The sequence below is a fragment of the Chanos chanos genome, chromosome 5 (genome assembly GCF_902362185.1).
Source record: "Chanos chanos chromosome 5, fChaCha1.1, whole genome shotgun sequence".
NCBI lineage: Eukaryota > Metazoa > Chordata > Actinopteri > Gonorynchiformes > Chanidae > Chanos > Chanos chanos.
Window position 1 is genome coordinate 8,516,427 of NC_044499.1, and position 24,296 is coordinate 8,540,722.

At 41.3% G+C, this 24,296-nt stretch overlaps 1 protein-coding gene across 1 annotated transcript; it reads left to right on the top strand.

Annotated features, from left to right (window-relative positions):
- Nucleotides 1-1,454: 1,454 nt before the first annotated feature.
- myripa (myosin VIIA and Rab interacting protein a) lies at nt 1,455-23,822 on the top strand. The gene is given in 18 exon segments (XM_030774588.1): nt 1,455-1,502; nt 3,256-3,415; nt 10,178-10,399; nt 12,941-13,077; nt 16,094-16,174; nt 16,718-16,815; nt 17,629-17,710; nt 18,061-18,218; nt 18,524-18,683; nt 19,033-19,343; nt 19,346-19,615; nt 19,747-21,297; nt 21,445-21,504; nt 22,012-22,203; nt 22,426-22,587; nt 23,295-23,390; nt 23,519-23,579; nt 23,734-23,822. Coding segments are annotated over 17 exon segments (3,768 nt in total). The 5' UTR covers nt 1,455-1,502; nt 3,256-3,305; the 3' UTR covers nt 23,751-23,822.
- Nucleotides 23,823-24,296: the final 474 nt, after the last annotated feature.

Here is a 24,296-nt window from a genome sequence, read left to right on the forward strand (position 1 = left end):
ACACAAGCCCCTATAGAGACTGCACACAGTAGCATCTTACTGAGCAGCACAGATGATCAGAAAACTCAAACACAGACAATGTACCGACTTGGCACAGTCTGGCCATAGAAACTGACACAGACAAAAAACCTACCAGGAGAGGACTGCTATGCTTCCACTGTGACCAAAGACAAGTGGAAACAGAGTAGCACTTCCTCACACAGTGCAGCAAAGCAGCAAATACAGTCTAATTAGAGACCGATATTTGTGCATGTGTGTGTGTGTGTGTGAGAGACAGAGAGAGAGAGAGAATTGGGGGTGGATTTAGAGGAAGCACAACTAAAATGTACTTTGCCCCAGCTCTGCCACTGTTCACGTCACCTGACTGGACTTCCATGTGATGAAGCTTAATGGTGCGAGAGCTTTCAGCCTGATTTATAAGCCAAACGGTTTGATGGTGCAGATCAGAGTTTCCCTCTGTGACCATTAGGGGACAGAGTAAAAAGGCCTAAACATGAAAAAGTGCAAGAACAATCCACCCCCCCCCCCCCCCCCCCCCCCCCCGCCTTTTCCCCTACCCATGCACATAGGATTGAATGAGTACAGCATAAGAGTCCCCCTCTGCACAGAGCGACGGCCTAGAGGAATGTCTGTGTTTATTACACTCTCTAGAGCATGTACAAACATTTTAATATGAGAGTACATAGACGACACATTTGATTACAATGTTCAGCAATAGTGAGAATTAAACTTACATGTCCATGGATATTTTGAAAAGCCAAAACAGCAGAAATAGCAAAATTTGTACTGCATTCAAGTAAACAAAAAGAGATAAGTTGGGGCTAACCTTGTGTTGTTCAATCGCACTAATATGCATTCTTGTATAAATAATATTAGTCATTGTATATTATAGAATTTCTTCAAAAATCACGCATTAAGTGACTTTGACTGGAATTGTTTTGATATCATGTCATTCTTGGACTCACAGTTTTAAACACAGTGACACTTAAACTCACGGACTGTTGGACTGTTCCACGTGATGTAACCAAAATCTCAGGGACTGTTTAAATTGTTCTCTCTCTCTTTCTTTCTCTCTCTCTCTCTCTCTCGTCCAGTAAATGTTTCTAAGTTTCAGTATTTTCAATGCTGGACACTGTTGACTACGCCGAAACAGAGCCATGAAACGGTACAACGAAAGGAAGTGGAGGACTTGCTCTGAGGTCCAGTCAGTAACACGTCTGCAGTAGCCTACTCAAATCCCGTGGCTGGCGCGCTACGCTTGAGCGCCTTAGGTGCACAAATAGCCTACTGTACAAATCTATACCGAGAGAAAACCAACTACGGGTCGTGTAAACGGCAGTTTATTTTACGAATAACGGGACTCTCTTTGATATGGCTACTATCTACATGGAGTTATCTTAGCACATGGGAATGAAAACTCTGTCTTTCCTTCCCAAACCATAGCATCTGGCGGTGAATGATTTTTTTAGGGGTGGGATTCACAGACGCAGAGAAAGGAAACGGTAAGTTCAGGATAGTTTTTTAGAAGTAAATTTCATTCGTTGTTTCATTTAATAATTCATACTTAATGTTCCTGTTTACGCCATAGGAAGACTTTGATACCAAAAATCCGGTAACACTGTTCAATTTATGCTCTAAGAAAGTGGACGACACCTGAGCATTGGTCAGGTGTTCTTTTTGTAATTAGTGAATTTCATCGAGTTCGACAGGCGAGGAGGTTACATGGCTAAACTGATATTCCTCCGGAAGTTAACTGAATGGAATTTCAATATAAAATATCAGTTAGTTTGTTTTCCTAAGTATTGCTTGGTCCACGCTGAATGGCCAACCTGACAGAAGGCAGGATAAACACGATCTGTCGCAAACGTCAGAGGAGTCGCTGCGTTTAGAGGAGAGTTAAGATAATTTGGTAAATCTCATAATGACCTCTTTAGACTTTTCTCTGCTGACGTTTCTGTAAACTGTAACTTGGTATTTTTGTTTTTACTCAGTTACACAGTCTAGCCACAAAGGGTTGGCTTCATTGTTTATTTATTTATTTACACACACCCTATCGTTCTCTAGGGTTAAAACGAATTCCTTTGCATTACTTCAAGATTGTCTGTCTGTAAATACATCTAAACATCGTTTGTGGTAAAAGTTACAACTGTGCTTTGGGTCTCTCTCAACATTCACAGCCTGTGTTATTGCTTTACCACGCTTATCCTTCACACATGTGATTCATCTGCATCTTAAGATGGATGTGTTCCAATCACTTGCCTTTCTGAGATGTTAACAGCTGACAGGGCTTTACTTTAAAATGCCTGCTGATCTGTAGGCTATCTAAGCCACAGGAGAGGTAGCTCTCTAAAAGATCTTCAAGCTGTCACAAACCATTTTTTTCTCTCTTTTCGCACATTGTCACGCTTTGACAGCAGATAACATGTGTAATTATGCTTCAAGGATAAGAGGTTGGTTTGTGTTTGCTCTTTCTGCTGATTAAACAGATGATGTTAAAATAACAGGCACTAGCGTGACAGTTTCATGGTGTGAGCGACAAATCTACTTTGATTCGTTGCACCGGCGTCGGTAATCTAACAGTTATGATTTTTCCTCAGCGGGACAATGTCTGATTTTAGACGACATTACTCTGCAGAATATCTTAACCCCAACTCTAGTTTACATATAGAGGTAAATATGTTTTTGCTGATTGTATTGAAAGATTATGTCTGTGAAATTACGTCTGACACATCGTGTTGTAACTGTCCTTCTCTGAACCGTTGCTCTGTTTATCATACAGACCATTTTGACAGCTCTTAGCCCTTGTAAAATCCAAACATTTATTCTATCATTCCGAAAAATCCCACTAAAAATTGAATGTTTTTCTACACATGAGTCTTACAGGTAAAATGACTGCTCTAACATACTACTCTATCCACATGCAGCGGAAGACTGGATTAAGTCATTTATTACATATTACTAATACAAAAAAAGACATTCTAAGATAGACATATACTTTTCCTTCCTAAGTCATTTCCTTCCTAAGTCCTTGCTTTTCCTTCCTAAGTCATTCAAAAGATGAGTAACTGTGGTCGGTGTGCCAGAAAAAAATAAGTCATGTGATTTTGTATTTTTTGCTGAACCCCTCCTTCAAGTGATTTTATAATCCAATCCAATCCCAAAGATGTGATTTAGACTAAGCCTGTGGGGTAACACTCACAGTGTGTCGTTGGGTTAAAGTAAGTGTGACTGTAATGTTGTCTGTATTCCTACCAGACTTAACTTGGGGTAGACTACGCAGCTGATTGGCTGTGAAGAGCTGAGTGATGGGTCGGAAGCTGGATCTGTCTGGTTTGACACAGGAGGAGGCGGACCATGTGTTACAGGTGGTGCAGAGGGACATGAGCCTGAGACAGAGAGAGGAGGCGCGTTTAAGGTGAGTCCCAGCCACTCACAAACATCCTAGCTATGCCTTATTACATATTTATTATGTATTTAAATGAATAGAGTATGAACGAATGAAAGGATGTATTGTTATGAATTAGTAATTTCTATACTTCATGACTGTAAGTGTTGGATTAACTTCACTAGTGGCATTTAATTGCATTTTTCCCCTGGATAGCGTTAAACACCCTCTATCATGTGTCAGAATCTGCATTCCAGGCATTGCTAGAGTGCATGGTAGATTTCACATCCTGCCTTTTTCCTGGTTTATGTCCGAAAAGACAAAAGCCAGGAAGGGCCTTCCCTTCCCTGTCGGACCGACTCACTTCCTGTAGCCCACCGTCTGCAGGATTCAAACAACATGTGTTTGTGTTATTGTTTGTCTGCATAATTTTAAATTATTAGAATCTTGAAGAACAAAGAGATTTAAAAACAAACAAACAAACAAAAAAGACAGAATGCTAACCGTTGTACGTCATTGTGCATCTGTCAGTGTATATTATTGATCCTGAGGAGCAAGGCTGACTAACTGTTCCATTGAAATCAATCTGGATGTCCTGAGTGGATGAAAAGCATGATGCTGGCTTTGGGTCAGAGATGAAAAATGACCCCCTGACTTCTTTTCCTCTATTTACCCAACAGAACATAATGGAAGGAAGTGACTTGTGGTCTCTCTGAATGGATCTTCAATGGTATAAATAGCAGGCTGTAATAATGTTTCTATTTATTGACTAATGGAAGCGTAGACGCAGCTGGGGACTACAGTATACACTCCCATATACTGGGAACAAGTTATGCCCCTGGATCACACACTTATTCAACAGCCCTCTTTCATCATCAGAAACTTTGTTTATCCTAACTGAAATGCATATTTCTTTGCGTTATTTTTATGATTTGTTGAAATGAAAACTTAAATATAAAAATATAAAATATATTAATACATAAAAGTGAGATAAAACCCAACCAGAATGAATTGTGCCATCACTGGTCTGTATTTACGTTGTGCTCCTGTCAAATCTACAGTATGTTTCAGGGACAAATCTCCTAAATTTCGCTACAAATGTACCTAAACATTGCTCTGTTCTGCTCCCCCAAATGAGTAATTCATTAACCAATCAAAGCTCCAGAGCTGTGTTTGCTCTGTTTCATATACTGACGGGCTGCATGGTGTTCGGTTGGGTCATGAATTGTGTATGTCTGGCTCACTCCTGAGGACTTCTTGAAGATCTACCTGTCTGGCCATACTACTACTACTGCAGGTTGAAACTGAATATGAAAAGAGCAGTTCCCTATCCTATCGCCGTGTTCACCGCCAATGATAAATAAAGGAATCGCTGGACTGTCTGAATAGCATGACATTATGTTTAGCTCACGTCAGAGCATGGTTACCTGAATGTCTTCGCTTTTTCACTCTCAGCATGGGGTGTATTATCATTGGGTGATAAAATTAGTAATGGATTGTTCTTTTCTGTGACGAAATTAAACCCACAGCTGTGTGATTTCTTATGGAGCTTAAAGCTGACGTTCAGGAGAGGCCTCTGTGCTAAGATCGTTGGATCGGCTCTCAGAGATTAGCATTGCCACGCTTGTTTTGTTGGATTGTTTTTCCTAATTATGGCGGTGTAATTACCTGTCTGACCGCTAAGGAAGTGTTTTTTTTTTCATTGCTGGGACCAGTGATGATGTGTTTTTCATCACTGGGACCAAAAAAAACACGAGTTCCCAGAAATCCGTTAAGCAACACACACTTGTTGCCAAAGAATGATATGAGAATGCGATCACATGACCATATCAATTTCCTGCGGCTTTAACGAGCCATGGAGGCCTGCACACCAGCAGATTTTAAAATGATATTTTGATTAAAAGTAGCTTGTGAGAGATTGGATTTTTATATTATTTTTGGACTATGAGGCCTGAAAGATATTGGGACTGTGCCTAACTGGTTCATTTCATGCACATGGGTAGCTTTCAGCCTAGAACTGTTGTCTTCTGCCCCCTCTTTTTTCCTCCCCCAAGTGTGCACTGTCTGCATGCATTCTCTGTTTTCAATTTCTCCACTGACAACGTGAGAGAGTGTCGCAGAATCTCAAACAGGGATGAGAGACAGTGCTAAGGAGGAATGAAAGGCTAAACAAAAAAGGCCCTCCTGACAAACCTGGAGTAATACTGTGTGAGCTGTAAAGCGTCCACTCTAAACTCAGAATGTGACTCGGCATTTATGTCGTCTGTTCTGAGATTCTGGTGAATCTGATTTTTTTTTGTTTGTTTTTTTTTTTGTTTTTAGAGAATGGTACTCTCCAAATTCACCAGTGCTGAATTAACTGCGAGCATTTATTTATGAGTCCACGTGGACTCTGGTGTACAGTCTCGGTGTTAATTTGACAGCGGTGAATTTGCTGTGTTAGGGGAAATCCACAATAAACGTGAAAAAGCATCATGTAAAGATCAATATCATTTCTGTACAAAATGACAAAAGGAGCTGAAGAAATGTATGTGATCTAATTATATTTACATCTCACTTTATTTTGCAAGCTGAGAATCGGTGGAATTTTAGAATCGACAGAAATCTCAAACGCAGCTTTTGGATTCTGAGAATCTGTTGAATGTTCCGTGATTTGTTTTCAGCAGAGTTGTTTATTTCCTTGTTTGTGTGGGTGTGTGCTCAGTTTCTGGACAGATGGTCAAGCTTGCTGTAGCAGGCATGGTTCCACTGTAGATGCTGTGAAACTGCGCTATAGTTTCACATCTCGCTTGCCACCCAAACCAAAAGCCACTGAGTTGTAAATGAGCTAGACTCAGATGAGTCAAGTAAGTTCTTTACGCTGAAGTTAAATGAATCAATAATCCTTTCTAGTGCAGTGAAAAAAAAAAGTGAAGCATCAAAAAAAAGGAGTAAAAATGACATATATAGCTTCAGCTAGACTGTTGATATCAGGTTGTCGGAGTGAAACCCTGAAAAGTCTGTCTGTGGGATGAAACCTTTGATGTTCTAAGAATGAGAGCTGGACACTGGTATGTGAATAGTAGAAAAGACATGTCTCTAGTAGAGGGCGATGTTGGAAACGTTAGGATACTCTACCTCCCTCATATTCTTTGTCAGAACAATTTAAGTCTCATAATTTTAGTCTTTTCAGCACATTCTCGTGTGGTTAGAGTTTTCATTTTTACCCTGTTCTTTTCACGTTGTCCTCAGCAACAGCTTAAGTAGTACAGACCAAGTTTTGTAGTCAATATTAATGCTACGAAAACATGTTCTTTACCATGCTGTGTTTATGTTCTGTCTCAGAATTTCAGTTACACAATACCCTTCAGTAAATGGAAAATAACTACTAATGATCATCAGCTTTGAGCTAATTAATCAATTAGACTTTAAAGCATTTCAAGATATTTAAGTGTTTCAAGTGTTGTTTATAACTCAAACTTGTGTTTTTTTTTCTCAAACCATTGAGGAATGCAGCCTTTTTTCTTATGACTAAAATGGACTTCTTTGTTCATGATTCAGATTGTGTTGTGTAAACCTGTATTTGGTTCCAAGTTAGTAATCACATCTGAGATCTGGGGAGAAATGAAAGTTGCTCCAAACTTTCAGCAGGGTTTCAGGAGATACTTTCTCTCTCTCTCTCTCTCTCTCTCTCTCTCTCTCTCTCTCTCTCACACACACACACACACACGTACACACACACACACGCACACGCACAGCACTTGCAAACTCTAAAACATGCATACACACTGAAAGAAAGGGAAAGAGAAAAGAGATTAATTTTTTTTTATCTTCTTTACAATACAAGCCTTAAACCAACAGTACTCAGCTACAATGCAAATAGAAAATTCTCCTACATACTCAGACTGATTAAACAAATATGCCTGAAAATTAAAGCCTCATGGCACTAAGTAATCCCAGAACTGCCACGTGCTTATCATTTCATACAGTCAAGTTCATCTCACAGATGAGAAGTACAGTAATTGCCATGCACAGTGGATGCACTGTTTGAATGGAGTGAGGTGTTTAGCTGGAGTGTGTATATTTGCATTCTAAACAGGTGATGATATATTTTAGACATGCGGTTTGCTTTCCTGAGTAAGGACATACTTGTTTTACCATCTGTCGAGCTCAGTGCTTCCGTGGTTGATGGTATATCTGCTTTACCCTTATAATAAATGGGAAAAGGAATATATTGCAGCTTCATTTATCTCTCAGAGATCTGCTGCCCTGCAGAGATAGCTGGTGTAATATGTGATACCAGTGCTCAATGGCATATTAAACTCTTTTGGCATCCCATGTGATCATGTGTACGGCTCTTGAGAGAACTCAGAAATAAGTGTAGAAATAAGTTTTTACACTCTTCAGTTGACGAGAGATGATAGTGCTAGGTTGAGATGAAAACCAGCGGAACTCCATAGAGCCATGATTTGGACCTTAAGACCCCTGACATAGCTCATTCTGTATTAAACATTGTTTTGTGACTTAAACGTATTGCTCCGTTAGATTTTCCGTCATTTCGTAGGGCTTACCGCGTTCGCTGGATATCATTTAAGCAGCTGTTCTAGAGCAAAAGGATTCATTGTTGCCAATACAGGAGCTTAACGGAGGAGCAGAGCTTCTGAATCATCTGTTTTAAAAAGCGGTCAGAGGAATGTAGGGATCTGTTCCATAGGGTTTTGGCTGAGGTTTTTATTCCGTAAGGATAACTGTTATGGATCATTGAGATGGAAACAGAAGTAAAATTCCTCTAAGCTCTGCCATCAGCTGACCTCTGGAAAGAACAAGAAATGACTAAAGTGTGGTGATTATTTACGAGAGCTTCTATTTCCTCTCTCTGTCGCATTTAGCTGGAAAACATTTTTGCGTTGAACTCTAATAAAACCTTTTGTGAATGTGAGGTGTGGGGTTTTACATCGGTCTGGTTGCAGTATTATTGGAGTTAAAAGAGTACACGAGTAATATTAGACTCAGTAGCATGGCCATTAATCATGACGACGCTGCTTGTTCAATCGCCAATCAGACAAGCATCTGAAGCCACTCATTGTGTAACAGTGTAGGATCTTTTCATATCTGCTATGCACAGAGATATAATATCTTCAGTATGCTTGGAAAATGAGAGTTGTCACTTTTAAAATATCTTAGAGCTTTCGTTCTGGCCTGTTACTCACACTTGGGAACTGCTGAATGTTTATGGAGGCATGCTGGGTAGCAATGTCTGTTGTAAGCATTCGTTTTCGACCAGTTCCAGTCTGGCTGCTTGGCACGAGTTTTTCTGCTGTGTTCCCTGTGGACATACACCTCCTGGCACTGCCTGTGTCTGGATGAACTGTGCCAAATGTGCTCTGATGAACTAATCTTAACTCTGTGGATGAGTGCGTCCATGACAAAATGAGTTCAGAAATTGATGCAGAATTACTTGGTGATCATTCACTAAACACTGCACACACACACGTGTGTGTGTGTGTGTGTGCGTGTGTGTGTGTGTGTGTGCATCTGTGTACTATAGCCATTGAATACATTTTGTGACTGCAGAGTCAAACCACTGTGGTGGGATGCTATTTATAACCTCCTGTTATTGCTAATGGAGGCTAACTGTTGCACCCAGAGGTTAATGTGCACAGACAGAAGACACGCATCATGGCACTGGTACAAGCCTTCTGTGCCATTGTGCTTTTAAATGCTAGGATACTTTAGGCAGAGAGAGAGGGGTAGAGAGAGAGAGAGAGAGAGAGGGGGAGAGAGAGAGAGAGAGGAGAGAGAGAAAGAGAGAGAGAGAGGATTGCACGTTGCGTCAAGAATTAACATAATATTTTCATTATATGACCTGTTGTTTACCAAGGAAGTGTTTTTTGTCTTCCTTGCTTTATAACTGGTATAACCCAGTCTGTCCTCTGTACCCTGCATGGCCTCTCTCTCTCCCTCTCCCTCTCTCTCTCTCTCTCTCTCTCTCTCTGTCTTTCTCTGTCCCTTTCTTTCACTCGGTCTGGCTGGCTGGCTGGCTCTCCGTTCTTCGTGAGCTTAGCGAAGAGTGAATAATTCATTCAATTATCTACCTTTAATCATCCGCAGGATTACACATCCACAGCCATGTGCACGATGAGGGCATAATCATTTAATATGCATTCATTCATTCACTCATTCACTTGTTGTTTAATCGGTCGTAAGGTCATTCTTGAACGTCTCTATAAAAAGACACCTCTTAACTTTTTTTAGACCAAACTTAAACTAGTCAAATGAACCAACACAGGGATGGATACGTGTTGGTCAATAATACACTCTTCTTTTCCCCTCTCACAGCCTGTCTCCTATAGCATGAGATTTTGTTTGTTATAAAGCAACGGCAATCTCTTTGAGCATCACAAACACAGCGACCTGTGCTTTAATATTCTGAGTGTGTCAGTGACCAGAGCTGCAATGAATCACAGCCTGTACCTCTGAAATGCTGCCGTTTTGACATGCAGTTGTACTCTCATCTGTAAACTAGTCGCTGCAATGCAATGCAATGATGATAATAAGACTACATAGTAAATGTAGCACAGCTGTCAGTGTGCAGCTGTCATTTAATCTGATCGGTCACTGCGCTCTTCATTTGCTGAGGGGACGTGATTACTTTTTAAGTGTCCATTTTATTAGAGAGGTTACATTATCTCTTTATCTGTTTGCCTCTCCTCTCTGCCCTTTAAACCCCCCCCCCCCATCACGAACATATACACCCTCCCTCTCTCTGTCACTCTCTCTCTCTCTCTCTCTCTCTCTCTCTCTTTCTTGCAGTGAGATGAAACAGAAGCTGGATGAGGAGGTTAGTCGGTGCTCTCTGCTCTCCAGGCAGCACAGGTTTAATGAACGCTGTTGCATCCGCTGCTGCTCTCCCTTTACCTTCCTGCTCAACCCCAGACGCCCCTGTCTTGACTGCCGCTACAACGTCTGCAAGGGCTGCTGCTCCTACAGCCAGGGGGACCGCGGCTGGATCTGCTCCGCCTGCCAGAAGAGCAGGTCAGTGTTGAACACTGGAGCACGTTTTGGGATGCCTTTGCGCGCGCGTGCGTGTGTGTGTGTGTGTGTGCATGTGTGTGTGTGTGTGTGTGTGTGTGTGTGTGTGTACGATAAAGTTAACGGGGGACTAGTGCTGCTGTTGGTCAGTCATATATAAATGATCTATAGAAATGAAAGGGATCTTGGACGAATAACGATCCACTAACCTGGTGTATTGTGCTCATTTAGAGTACTCAGGCAAAGAAACTGTTGTTTAAAAGGCTAAAGGTATTCTGGTTGCATTTTATTATGTGTTAGATAAACCCAGGGGCTCAATATTCCTCAGGAAAGACATAGTTTTAAGAAATAATATGCTTTCAAAGAATAGCCATGTAGGAGTTGAAGGCATGTTTAACATGTTCTTGTGTGTGTGTGTGTTGTGTTGAGTGCGTGCAGGTGTGTTTTCGCGAGGACACTTTTGTGGTTGTTTTGTACGGGATGTGGCTGTCAGTCTGTATGTGCCTGGGCTCTGAAGACATGCTGTAATTGTTTGTGACAGTTTTTGCTGAGTAAGTGCGAGCTCATTAGATGAGGGTGGTTGCTTCCAGCGTTAACAGAAAAATATCCAAGCATGACTCTGCAAAAGGAGTAAGCCGTGTGAATTAGATATACCCTTTCGAAACACGCACACCCACCCACACACACACTCCCACATGCACACACAGTGGTAGGGCGAGAGAGAGAGAGAGAGAGAGAGAGAGAGCGAGAGGAAGAGCGAGAGAGAGAGTGAGCATGATTAACATTTGTTACATTTGACTGTCATGTCAAAACGTTTTGTGGTATTTGGTATTTAAGGATAAAATCAAACAGAGAATAATGGTATTACACATGGAAGGCTTTTAAAACTGACTTCATACTTTGTCTGATTTGCTTGCTCAATTATTTTCAGCCACTAGGCACATACAAAAGGAAATTAACGGATCCAAGAAATTGTTGTCTATCTTCTTTGTATGCATTTGACATACAACGTGCAGTAAACCAATATGAATTGATATTTTCCTTCCCAGGGACTCTCTTGAGGCAAAGAGAAAATCCCATTTCTTGATTCATTGCAAAGACAACATTCCAAGACAACTATTTACTGTTTAGAGCTGATGTGTGTGTGTGTGAGTGTGTATATATATATATAATTGACAAAGAGCAGATGTAGTTTGACAGTAATATCAGGTCTGGTCATTGGGCTCTGGTTTTGATTAGCTGTGTACAGACGACTTAATTTGAATAGACCAGAGGAGCTTAGAGTATAGAATCAGAGAATCAGAGAAAACCAGAAGGGAGTTTCTGCAGGGAGAATGTGATTTGTCCTCAGGACTATCTGCAGTGATTAGAGTCATCTTTAATGCATGGAAAACCCCTACACTACTTCTTTGATGATATTTTAAGATTTACGCTAACTGTGGCTAATGAAGCTATCTGAAGCGTGTCGGATGTCTCCTTGAAGGGGCGTCATGAAATTGCAGTGTGATCAAAGTTTATTTATGATTTCTGAATGCCAGTCCTCCTTATGAATCTTATGATTGAATCAGTGGCTATATGAATACTATTTCATGTAACATTAGTAATATTTTTTTGGAAACATGGTGGATTGTTATTGGGTTAGTTAGTTACAGCAGCTCCAAATTGCTAGTTTGTCCCAAAAAGGGTGGGTTTTCACAGGTTCATGTTTAACAACTGAAGTAGTAAAAGCACTTCCTGTACCTCCCTCACAAGTTAGATTTTGGTTTTGAGGTTAAGGGAATATGAGAAAAGAAAGAGCCAAATTTTAGCCAAGTCTGGAACCTATCTCTTAGCTCTCTGGTCTCTATCTGCTCTCTGTAACACTAAACCTTTTGGTTCAAATCTCTGTCTTATTTAAAAGGTGTGTATAGACAACACTGTGTGCCAGTATATCCTTATTGTGTCCCTGTTATGGTTTGATTGGTTGGCCTTGTTACAGAGTTAAGACACATTTGTGCAGCAAGGACATGACTGTGATGCTGAAGTTGACCAAACAGGTGACGTAGACCAATTCAAAGTGAAATGAATTGGTGTAATTAGGAGAGCCGCAGACTTATGTTATGCTAATGTCCGGTTACTCAGCGGTCAATCCTTTCAGGCCTCCTCACCTAGCCTAAATGCCTTGACTTGTCAGAAAAGTGAACTAATTATAGGTGTTCTGGGGGCTAGAGTTTGCACGCTCTGAATTTTTATAAGCTTTTGAGCACTCTTTCGCCCCTGTTCCAGCTGGGTAGTTAGCTAATGTTCATTCAAGCAGATTTTCAGAAGACCCACACACACACACACACACACACACACACACGTAGACACCAGTTGTTTGTATGTGAGAGTGACTAAATGTTTGTATGTATATATTCCGTGTATGTTTAGATCTTACACCTTCAGTGTCATTGCCAGTGTTTTCATTCATTCGTCAGCAGAGTATTATTCTTGTGTGTCAGTGACCTCTGTGTGTGTGTGTGTGCGCGTGCGTGCGTGTGTGTGTGTGTGTATTTGCATTGTAAGGCTACTGAAAACCCAGTCACTGGAGTGGTTCTACAGTAACGTGAAGAGGCGCTTCAAAAGGTTTGGCAGTGCCAAGGTCCTCAGGACCCTGTACAGAAAGCACCTGGTCCAGCACGGGGCCCTGCCAGAGCTCACAGGTACAACGCTTTTCCGGATGTTCCTCTGTTACTCTCACGTTCACTCTCGCATTTCAAACGTACACATCATGACATCTTTCATCTGTGTTGGTCCTCTCAATTTCATCTGTCTAGGATCCGTCTGTTTGGCTTGAATGTTATTGAGGGGTTGTTGTTTTTTTTTCTGGACTACTTTCCAGCACTGTAATAACACAGAAACAACATTACGAGCCTGTAGGCTTTCAATTTATATAATAGTCTCTCCAGAGTATAGTGCAAGGGACAGCAAATGTTTTGGGTTTGGAACAACAGCGGCCAAATACAATGTTACAGTGAGGCAGTCTATATTTGTGAGAGTGTGTGTGTGTGTGTGTGTGTGTGTGTGTGTGTGTGTGTGCATGTGCGTGTGTATGCATGCATGCCTTTGTATGTGTGTGTGTGTGTGTGTGTGTGTGTGTTTGTGTATTTACTCCTGTTAGCTGTCCCCACTAAATCAGAGAGACAGCAGAGAGGTGGCAGGGGGTAGTTCACTCTGCCTGACTACCTCTGGATCCGATTTACCAGATGAAGGATTTCAGAGAATTACTCATGTTTGTGGAGGAAAGGTGCGCATGCATATGCTCTCTTACACAGGCTTAGTGATCGTTTTTTTTCTTCCCTGGATGCTTGCAGTCTAAAATACAATTTTCAACCTAATATAAATCATGACACTCTCTGTACTTGCCTGCATCAACAATTTGTTAGTGAAAATGAACACAGTGTAACCATTACAAGATTAAAATGATTTTTGTTTTGTTGATGCAGTAAACAGCCTGTCAAGCACTTTTGATGCTGGCTGTCTATAAAATGATTTATATGCCTGTAATATTTTTAGTATCTCTAATTACAGATCATCTTTATGTAAGCGAGAGCGTGATGCTAGACTGTATAGTCTTTTGTTTTCTGACCCCCTGAAGCTGCCGTATTGGTGTTTGTTGGCATTATATCCATTTAGAACACTCTTGTGGCCTGATGGCTTAGGCTCAGTCTCTTTGTGGTTGGAATAGACCTCTGCAGCTCAGAGCTTTAATTGACCAGCTCTGTCAGGTCAAACATGCTGTAGCTTTGACAACAAGAAAAAAGTGTAGGGTTGGGGAAAAAGCCATGTCTGGTCACATTAAGTATTGATGAAGGCTTTTCGCTGAAGATACACAAGTCCGGGCCTTGATTACCGACGCCTGAATGAACCTCTGTGATTTCAGACAGAGGATGAAGAATAAAATATCTAACTGAGGAAAAAGCCTCCAGAGCAGGAACAAAGTACTGCCACATTGTTTGGAAGGGATGATTGGTGAGGTCAGAGGAGGACAAGAGCAAATTCACTACATAATCCCTCTTGGAATTGTACCAGAACTTACAAATATGTTCTAGAACATTTTTTTAACCATTTTTTTTTCTGCATGAAAACCTTGCCAGTGGGGGATGGTTAGGTCTTGACCATACATCCACTGCCGTATCGGTTACCCCGTCTTTTCAGTTACCCAGTTTCCAAACGTCTCCGTGGGACTGAAGCATGTGTGGAGGTGCACGCTGTTTCCCCGGACACACCCGCAACTGTGCTGACACCTTAACGTCCAGGACGAGTCACCGTTCTGTAATGGCAGAGAGATGACAGAGAGAACACAGCCAATTGCGTTCTTAGCACTGGGATTCAAAGCTCCAGAACTCCAGTTTGCGGCTCAGTGTAATAATCACCTAAACCGCCCAAGACAAACAGGTAGTGTTTTGGCTTTGACAGCAAAATTGCTAGAATTAAATTAAGACATGATTTTGGCAAAATTACTGTGTGCCGCACCGGTCTCTGAAAAAGTCCAATACGACTTCAGCTGTGTAAATATTCGTGTTATCGAGCACGTGGAGTGTGTCGGTAGGGTGTGGTTGAAGTACAGTGGCTGCTCATGACATTAGAGGCAGTTCAAACGTCAGTAGTCCGGGGGGGGGGGGGGGGGGGGGGGGGGGCGAGGCCTTTGAGAAGCGAATGTGTGGGATTGGGATCATATTGATGTGTCAGAGAAGTTATCTGTCAAAGGATTTGCCCCTCGCAAAACCCCGTTTGAATCTTTTTTTTTCTGCCCTTTTCGCTGAGAAAGGCAGTAAATTCCCATAGCAGGCAGTAAATCGCATTATAGGACATGGAAAAACCCCGCCGTTTTTTCTCAGATTGGATGATCCCTGAGTTAGAGACGCTGACTAATGAAAACCAAATCACCTACCTTTGTGCCAGAGGCCTAATTCGTTGAGCCCTGCTAGACTTTATTTTCCGCGTCTTCTATTACTGTTATTTATTCTTTTTGCACAGTGCTACAGCCACATTTTTATCGATCCGTTCCAGTGCTTTTAGTAAACCAGAGCACTGTTCAGTCCCTGCAGAATGACATGAACATGACACTGAGAAAAAAAACTGCTGGACTAATGTTGCCATTTTGTCAAAGCGGTTCTCATGTCACAATGACACTGGATATTAGCACTAAAGGGTTCTTAGAATGTGTAAATACTGATGTAGGGGAAGGACTAACATTACAGTTCATCCATTCTTAAAGAGAACCCTAACACAGGGAAAGAATTAGAATGTGTCCAAGATTCTGACTCTTTTCATCACAATTTACTGGGACATTGGCAGAGCATGGTTTTATGAATCCGAATGTCTAATGAAAACATTACAGTTTTCTTACTTCTCTCTAGTCTCTCAAGCTGTTTTGAGCAGCCTCTTGAATCTGAATCAATACTTTATCACCAGTTGGCAAGTGGCGATAGTACCTTACACAATACCGGAGTAATTCAGTTTCATAACAGCTTTAAACAGCATTGTTTTTTGTACATGAAGATGGAGACAATAGGTGAAAATTCACACTGAATATTAAATCTTGCCCTCATCCTCAAACAAATATGGAATATCCACATGTGAGCTTTCTCTTCTCTACTTCATATGCCATGTCGCTTGTATGTGTTATTTTAAGCTTTCTGCTCACACGTTTGGTACTGTGTTTGCTCCATACAGAGGGAAGCACATATGAAGAGAGCACTTGCAATGAAGGAAGCGTGTATGAGAGTGACTCAACATTCTACAGGCAAAGCGAAGGTGGGAAATCTACTCGAATCTCTCCTCTTTCCTCTAAAGAATAACGTGTGATTGCCACATACGCTGTAGTCTACAAAAATGAATTTACTCGTATATGTAGCACACATTGTTTTTTGAAAGGCCTTTTTTATCCTGGAAACATCTTTTACCCTGTAAGACAGTTATGAAGATGTTCAGTCCTCTCAGCCAACCGACCACAAATGATTTCGCTTTGAGTGGCTCTTCTGTTTGGTGCTAATAGAATAGTGTTGTGTCTACAAGGCTCTGACTGGCTTTAATCCCATCAGGTGGTTAATAAAGAGCTCTGAAAAAAGCTTCTAATCCTCCTTGAACAAATGTTATTCAGTTATCAATTCAAAGGGAATTTCCATGCGTTCCCATTGGATATGATGCGCAGATATGATGCGTAAATGAATGTATGTTTTGAAATGTTTGATTTCTCACTTCAGAGAAACTCTGGCTGATGCTTTTTTGTTTTTTTTTCAGTTGAAGCCGACCTTGAGTAACATAATGCATTTTTTTTGTCTTTGTCCCTGTATCTAGAGCATAGTATGGCAGAGACAATCAACGTGGCTTTGCGTGTAGCAGAAGAAGCCATAGATGAAGCCATCACCAAAGCGGAGGGTCAAACTGAAAATCAGGTTAGACCTCTGAACAGTCAGGCATCTTTATGTGTTTTTTTTCTGTGTGCATTTCTCTCACACTGCTCATTTCACAGACAGGGCTGAATGTTAAGCTGTCAGTCAGTGAAGTTCAAAAGGACATGTAAATCCATGTAAATTTAAAATGTTTTTTTTTTTTCTTTATCCTCAGAACTCTTATAGCAAAAGGGCTTTGATGTTATTGTGCACCATCCTTGTACACTTGTTTGTAGGGGTTGAAAAGGCTCTGTAGGTCCACCTCCTGAAATCACTAAATTTTCTGAAGCACTAACGGAAATCACATTTTTTCATTTATTAATGCCATTCGTAAATGCAAAAGTGCACTAGAGTCAGAATGTTTGTACCACCCGGCAATCTGCCCACATTTGATGAGATATATAAAAAGCGTGGAGCTTAAAAGAGATCCTTATTGATTGGTTGAGCTTTAATCAGCTTTGATATTATGGAGGGGGCGGATATGTTAAATTCTGAGAGGAAGCGCATACATGAGACAGAAAGGGAGAGAAAATGAGAGAGAGAGAGAGAGAGAGATGTGAGCTTTCAAGTCTGGTCTACTTTTGCAATGCTGTGTAAAGCTTAGATAAACGGGAAAGGGCACATAGTTCTGTGGGCAGTTTATCATCTCTTCGTATGCCAGCTGTCGGAGCAGATGGATGCAGATGCACATCTATGTCTCAATTCATGCTAAAGTATCATACATCACCCATGACTTATGGTTCACAGCAAACATTTCAAAAAATGTAAAACAAATTATCCTTCAGATGTCTGCTTTCATTGTGTTTCCTTTGAAAGGAAAAACAGAAGGAGAGGCCCAGTATCTACGAAGAGAACAGAGGAGAGCTCGTTGAAGAGTTAGCCACAACAATTGTGCCAAAAAGTGAGCGTAGTTTGTTTATTTATAAATACAAATGGAAATTAATTGTTATGAATGTAATTTAGGGCACAATTATGTACATAGGTTTAGTTATGTTTTTAACCCAGAAATGGCCGCCAGTGAAATACAATACAACGCTCCTCTGAGATCTTGATGTATTATGCCTCTTTATGATGACACTAGTGCTAGTGCAGTATTTATGAAGATATAACATAGTGCGTAAGGTTATTTCATAGCTTTGATTCCATCAAATTTTGAATAACTTAATCAATGTTCCTAAGTGCCTCTTGACCCCCCTTGATCATGGAAATCAGAATGATCTATAATAATGCCATCCCTCCCTGACTACCAGATAATCCGCAGGAGGAGGGAGCTCTCAGATATGCGACCCGAGTATAATCCAGACTGGCTAGCTCAGCGGGAGAATGAGCCGTCATCTCCTGGCTGCCCTACCAATCAACCTCAGAGTGCTTTTCCTTCACATGCTAGCCTCAAGACCTCTCTATGGGTAAAAGCTTAGGACTTCACACTTCTTAAGATGACTGAGTTGGTCCAAATGCATGGTTCTCCTGTTTTTGCTTCTTGGCACTGAATTCTTATTCCTGTAGTGGACTAAACAGTTCTTTTCAATGTACACAATTGCTCAGCATTAGCTGGAATCATGAAGATATGAATTTTTGAACACATTTGGCCAGGTTTTTGAATGTCTAACGGATTTTATTTGACGAGAGCATGTTTCAGGTTTTCCTTTGTGTGCAGTGTAAATATCCTGCCTGATTGTCTTTAAATTCTGATCCTTGTGTGTTCTGTTAGAGGTCCCAATCTGCCTTTTCTCTTCCTACTGATGACATGCTGGACCAAAATGGGACAGCCCAGCAGAGAGCTAGCCTCTCCCCTGACTCTGCACAGAGGCTGAAGAAAGAGGGAACAGTCCTGCCTTCCTGGAAAAGTGTAGACCGACTGGACAACTGCAGTAAGAGCTATAGGATCTATACAATGGAACCTGTTGGACAGTTTAGTCCTGTCTGATATGTACTGAATGTGATGAACTGACAACTTAGGAAAAAACTGGCAAATGAATGAAATGTATACCACTCTCATATTTAATGTGATGATTTATGCATACTTCAGTTGCACTGCTTTGAAGTAACCACATGGTGGTGCAAACACACCATCATATGTCATCTTTTCCTTACGAGACTAAAGTTTGCCATTTGGTGTGTGTCTGTGTGTATGCGTGTGTGCGTGCGCATGTGTGTGTGTTTATGTATGTGTGTGGACGGGTGGGTGGATGTGTGCGTACCATACGTTCTTGTCTGCAGGTCCTTCCTCAATGCTGAAGAGTCCAGATGGCAACTGGATTGCCCTTCAGAGCACCCTGCTATCTCGGCCGAGTTTACTGATCAAGCGTAAGAGCCTTGTGTTTAGCATGCTGGAGAGAGAGTCAGGTGTCGTGTCTGCATACGATGGTATGGGTTCAGACACAGAAGCTGAAGGCGCCGCCTTGCTTGAATTCCGCCGCAAAATGACCTCTGGCCAGAACCAGACCAACCCGCAACCCCAAGACAATCAGTCCATGCCAGCATACACTATTCCAGACCACTTTGACTCTGCAAATACCCTTGAACTTTCCTAATGCAGACATCCGAGAGTTCCACTGCCCAATCAGGCCAGGACGCTCCACGTCTCAAGTCCCACAAACCTTTGCTGCACCTAGTGAAAAGGAAGATCGCCCTGGAACACAGGCGAGGGTCTTCTTCTCGTCGGCCCAGCGTGATGGACATTAACTTTAACCCAGAGGGTGCAGAGAGCAGTGAAGATGGTTTGGAGGATAGCAGGGTCAGGAGGTCACGCCGTAGGAGAAGGAGCAAGAAGGAGGAGTCAGCAAGTACTGCTTCCTTGCTGGTGAGTTAGACACCGTCAAAATTTCAGAATATGTCAAAATGTGACACTTAGGGGTTATGACCATAAATAATAATCTATTCAGAATGAGCTGTCTTGGTTTAATAGGGGACTATAATCTTTCTGATTTACAGGAGTCAAGTGGCAAGCTATTGGATGCTCTAGAGAGGAGGCGGGACATTAGGCAAGAAACACCTCTCCTGAGTGACCAGGTTATGGATGCTGAAACCACTGACACTGCTACTCCAGATATTCTTAGCTCTGGGTTTGTGACTCCTGATGCTTTAGACTCAAAGGACAATCCTTTGGGTGAAGATATTCACTCAGCCCACGGTGTCATAGGTTCTCTGGATCAGAAACTGGTGTCAAAACTCCAGGAGCTTGCCAGTCAAGTCAGCGAAGCACAGTTATCCTCTACCGAAGATGAGCTTGACAAGGTGGAAAAGAATCAAGCAGAGAAGGATGACAGTAAAACAAAAGAGATGGAGAGAGAGGAGATGAGGGGAGAGGCAACATGGGATATGGAGGTAGACCTAAATGGAGAAAGTTCTGGAGAATCAGAGGACCAGGAGGAAGAGCAGATGGAAGCTGTCAGGGCGATAGCGATGGAGATAATGGATGAGGGGTTTGGGATAGTACTGCAGGGAGAAAAGACTCAGGTCTCCCCAGCTGGTGGAGTGTTAGATCATATGGGAGTGTTGGATGTAGACCACTGGATGATGGAGAGTGACGGTGAGAAGAACAGACAGGAAGAGAAAGGGAATGTATATGATGAATTGTGTAATAACACTTATAATGAGACCAAGGAAAGACATGACAAAATCACAAGTGAATATGAGACAGAAGAACCATATGAAGGGGAGACAAGGTTGGGTACTGAGAAAGGACCAGAACTGCTACAAAGTGAGGTAGACAGCAAGGAAGAAATGGAGCCAAAAAGGGGGGCTGAAAATATTGAAGATCTAGTCATTTTGATTAAAACAGAGAGGAGTACAGAACATACTGACTCTGAAAAATATCTAGAAGAGACAACAGATGTACTTAAGAAGAATCACACAGATAATGTGGAGACACTGACAAGGACTTTAGGATTCACGGAGCAAGAAAGTCAAAATAAGTTAGAAAAGTCAGAAGACACAGGAATTGAAAGACAGGATCAGACTGAGAGAAGATTAATTCACAGTGAAAATGAAGAAAGTTTTGAAAAAACAGAAAGGAGAATGGAAGACACTCCAGGTAAACCTCATACAGATATTGTTGCCCCTGAAGAGGAGGAGATGCAATTTGAGGGAACGATTGACAACATTGTCAAAGTTTTGAATGATATCGCGGGTGAACTGGATGAAGATACCGATGAGAAAAGACATGTACATATACATACAACACAAGAAAGGTCAGCAGATGTAAGTGTAGAAGGAGAGGGAGAAGTGGAGATAGTTGCACAAGCAAAAGTTGAAGAATCAGATGTGGAACAGGAAACGGCTAGGAGAAGTGAAACTGAGCCATCAAAGATGTTAGACTGGGGTCATGAGGTTGAAAGTGAGAGCGGTCAACCTCACTTTCAGGGAGAGAATGAAGGGGAGAAAATAGGGGAGGGAGCACCAAAAACAGAGGATCTCACAGCTGATGAGGAGAGCGCCCCCTCTGTTCCAGAGGAGTATCTGTCTCCAGAGGAAATCTACAGAGTAAGGAGTGTGCCGGGTATACCACAGAACATCTCTCTTATGGCTAACACGCCTTTCTCTGCTGCGTAACTACTCATACACTAATCACTTTTTTCTCTCTTCTTTCTTTACTGTGCTGCGCCTACTGATCATTTCTCTGCTTTGTAGAATGGGTTTAATCTGGACATAGGGAGCAACCTGCATTTAATCTCCACTCTTTTACATCGGGTGAGACAACATAACCTAGACTATTTCCCAACTCCAACCCTTCCCTAACTCTCTTTTAAACAAGCACTGCTTGAACAAAAGTCATTCAGCATGGTAAAGACTTTATGTTTAGTTTTGATGTTTAAATGTGTTTGGGCTTAGCTGAACAAAAACAGCTGTCAGGAGCTGTTATATAGCAGTCCTAGTTTGGCTTTTATTGGATCTGTCTTGGGATATCCTGTCCTGAAAAAATGTCAATATTTATTGCTCAGTGAGTAAGTATAATATTTAATTAATAAGAAATGTTAATTGTGTTGTAAAAAACATCTCTCACTTGAATGAGTGAGAGCCTAATTTGTAGGATCGATTCTGTGATGTTTTCCATAAGTTGTACTGCAAGATTTGGTTTCATTTCTGATATTTGTTTTTAGTAAACTTTTTTTTTTTTTTTGGTATTTGTTTATTATCAGGTTTAGGCTTAGTCAGGAGTGAAGCTTGTGCCTTTGTTTCTCTGTTCTGGGTAAACAGAAATACACAGCAGTGTCTCTGCGCAGTCTCACCACTGAAGTGCTAAAGGTTCTAAATGCCACTGAGGATTTGATCCAAGGCACCATGGGAGATGGAGAGAGCCAATCAGAGCACAGAGATGGGTCCAACATCCCCCTTTCCCCAGCTGAGAGCAAAAGACTGGATGAGCAGCTCAGCAAACTCGAGGAGAATGTATGGAACTCTAAAAAAGATTTAATCCTACCAATTTGGTCATGTACATTGATTTTACTCTCAAGTATTCCAAACTACTCTATTTTAAAGTGCAGTTTTTCCGACTGTTAGCTATAATAGCCCTCAAGGGAAACAACTGACTGATTAGAAGCATAAATTCAAGCTAAAACCAGCAGTGTTTGACGGTGTTTTCTCATCTTACTTACTGCGCTTTCTGTGAAGGTTTATGTGGCAGCAGGGTCAGTGTACGGACTGGAGGCAGAACTGGGAGAACTGGAAGCATGTGCTCGCAGTATCAGCAGTGCTACCACAGACATGGAGCTAGCCCATCTGGAGGAACAAGTAGCCTCTGCAGCAGCCCAGGTGCAGCAGTCTGAGCTCCAGGTGTGTGCAGCCTGGATGCTGTGTTCTTCTAAACCTCTCCGTTTCCTGCTGGACTTTCTACACATCTCCTCCTCACCTGCCCATACTGCTGCCCATATATGTCTGTGGAGTTTTTTTTAACAGCTAACCTCAGCATGATGTTTTTCATCCCAAGTTTGAGATGTTCAATAACTACAACGTTTTTCCATACCTGCTTTTATAAATAGCTTGACCACGCAGTTTTTTATTCTTTCGTTCACACGGACTAAGAAGCACATTTGAACTCACCCGCTTGTACAAGGACACTAACTGCATGTTTTTTCATCCCTGATTTTTCACAGTACACATAGAGGTTCTGGTACATATTTACAGGGTTTTTAATGACCAGTGTGGCCTCTCAACTTCACAACATTATTTATTTATTTGAGATTGTAATGCCAAAATATTTCCCCTGAAGACATAGTAGAATGGTTCTGCTCATTTTACCCATAAACACCCATCAACGTTTATTAACATCGGTGTGAACATTTTTATGGACTCCTGTATCATAGGCAATATCAGTTTTCTCATTCTTTTAAAGACGTTTCGCGTCAGGTAAAATGTAAGAGAATTAAGAGAGTAGGAATTCAATAGTTTAAGCAGTTCAACACTTCACACATCAATATTTGTGTGTAAAACACTGTATACATGAGTACTTTTTTTTTTTATAAATTTGTAATCTTTTTCAGGTGTCAGACATTGCTGCAAGAATTGCAGCTCTAAAAAATGCAGGTCTGAATGTAGCACCACAGACGCGCTTTGCCAAAATCAAGGTGAAATCTAAGGTATTACAACAGAATTTTCTTACTGATGCTTCTAATACATTTTTTCGTTTAATAAGCCCACTCACAGACACATATACACACCTATGTATATGCAAAACCAGATATAAGTTCAATGTTGCTTTCTGTAGCCAGAGACCATAGACTCATCCCGACAGCAGAGGAGACGATTGCCAGCACCCCCTAAGAAAGGTAGGGGCTGAAGCGCTCTTCTGTCCCCCAGTTTCCATAGACTTAGACGCAAGAAAGAAAAACATCAAAATGCAAATCTGATCTTAAACCTGAAGGCTGTGGTATATTATTGATAAAAATGGCCCATGCTGTATTTTAATACTGTCTTTTTCAGATAAAGAAGCTTACTGAACTCTGAGCCAGTGTCCTGGGAATACTAGCGATGAGCAGACTGGTTCTCCAGCCTCACACACCATGCCTCTGCTCACCAGTGCCTTGAGTCAGTCCATCCTCTGAGCTGTGATATCTCTCCGCAACTGCCTTGACCCATACAAGCTGCCTTAAAATAACGATTTGGAATCATAAGACACTGTTAAGACTCTGGATTTGAAAGACTATGTTTCTCTTTACACTTCAACTATGTTTATGCATTTGAACTAATTTTCTTTTTTTTTTTTTTTTTGATGTGTCAAAGTCTCAGTCCGGTCACTTTGATTGATCACTTCAGCAGGTGACTCTCACAATAATTTAATATTCCAAAAATTGCATAATTGTTTGCGGAATGACTGGATCGTGTCACTTGTCTTAGAAATTTGCAAATGTTGATGTCTGTAAAATTATTTTATAATTTCCCAAAGTATGCTGTATCAAGGCTTGCATAAATATTTTGTTTTTATTGTGATTTGTATGTAATAATATCGTTACCAAGACCATAAATATTTTCATTTCGATTTGATA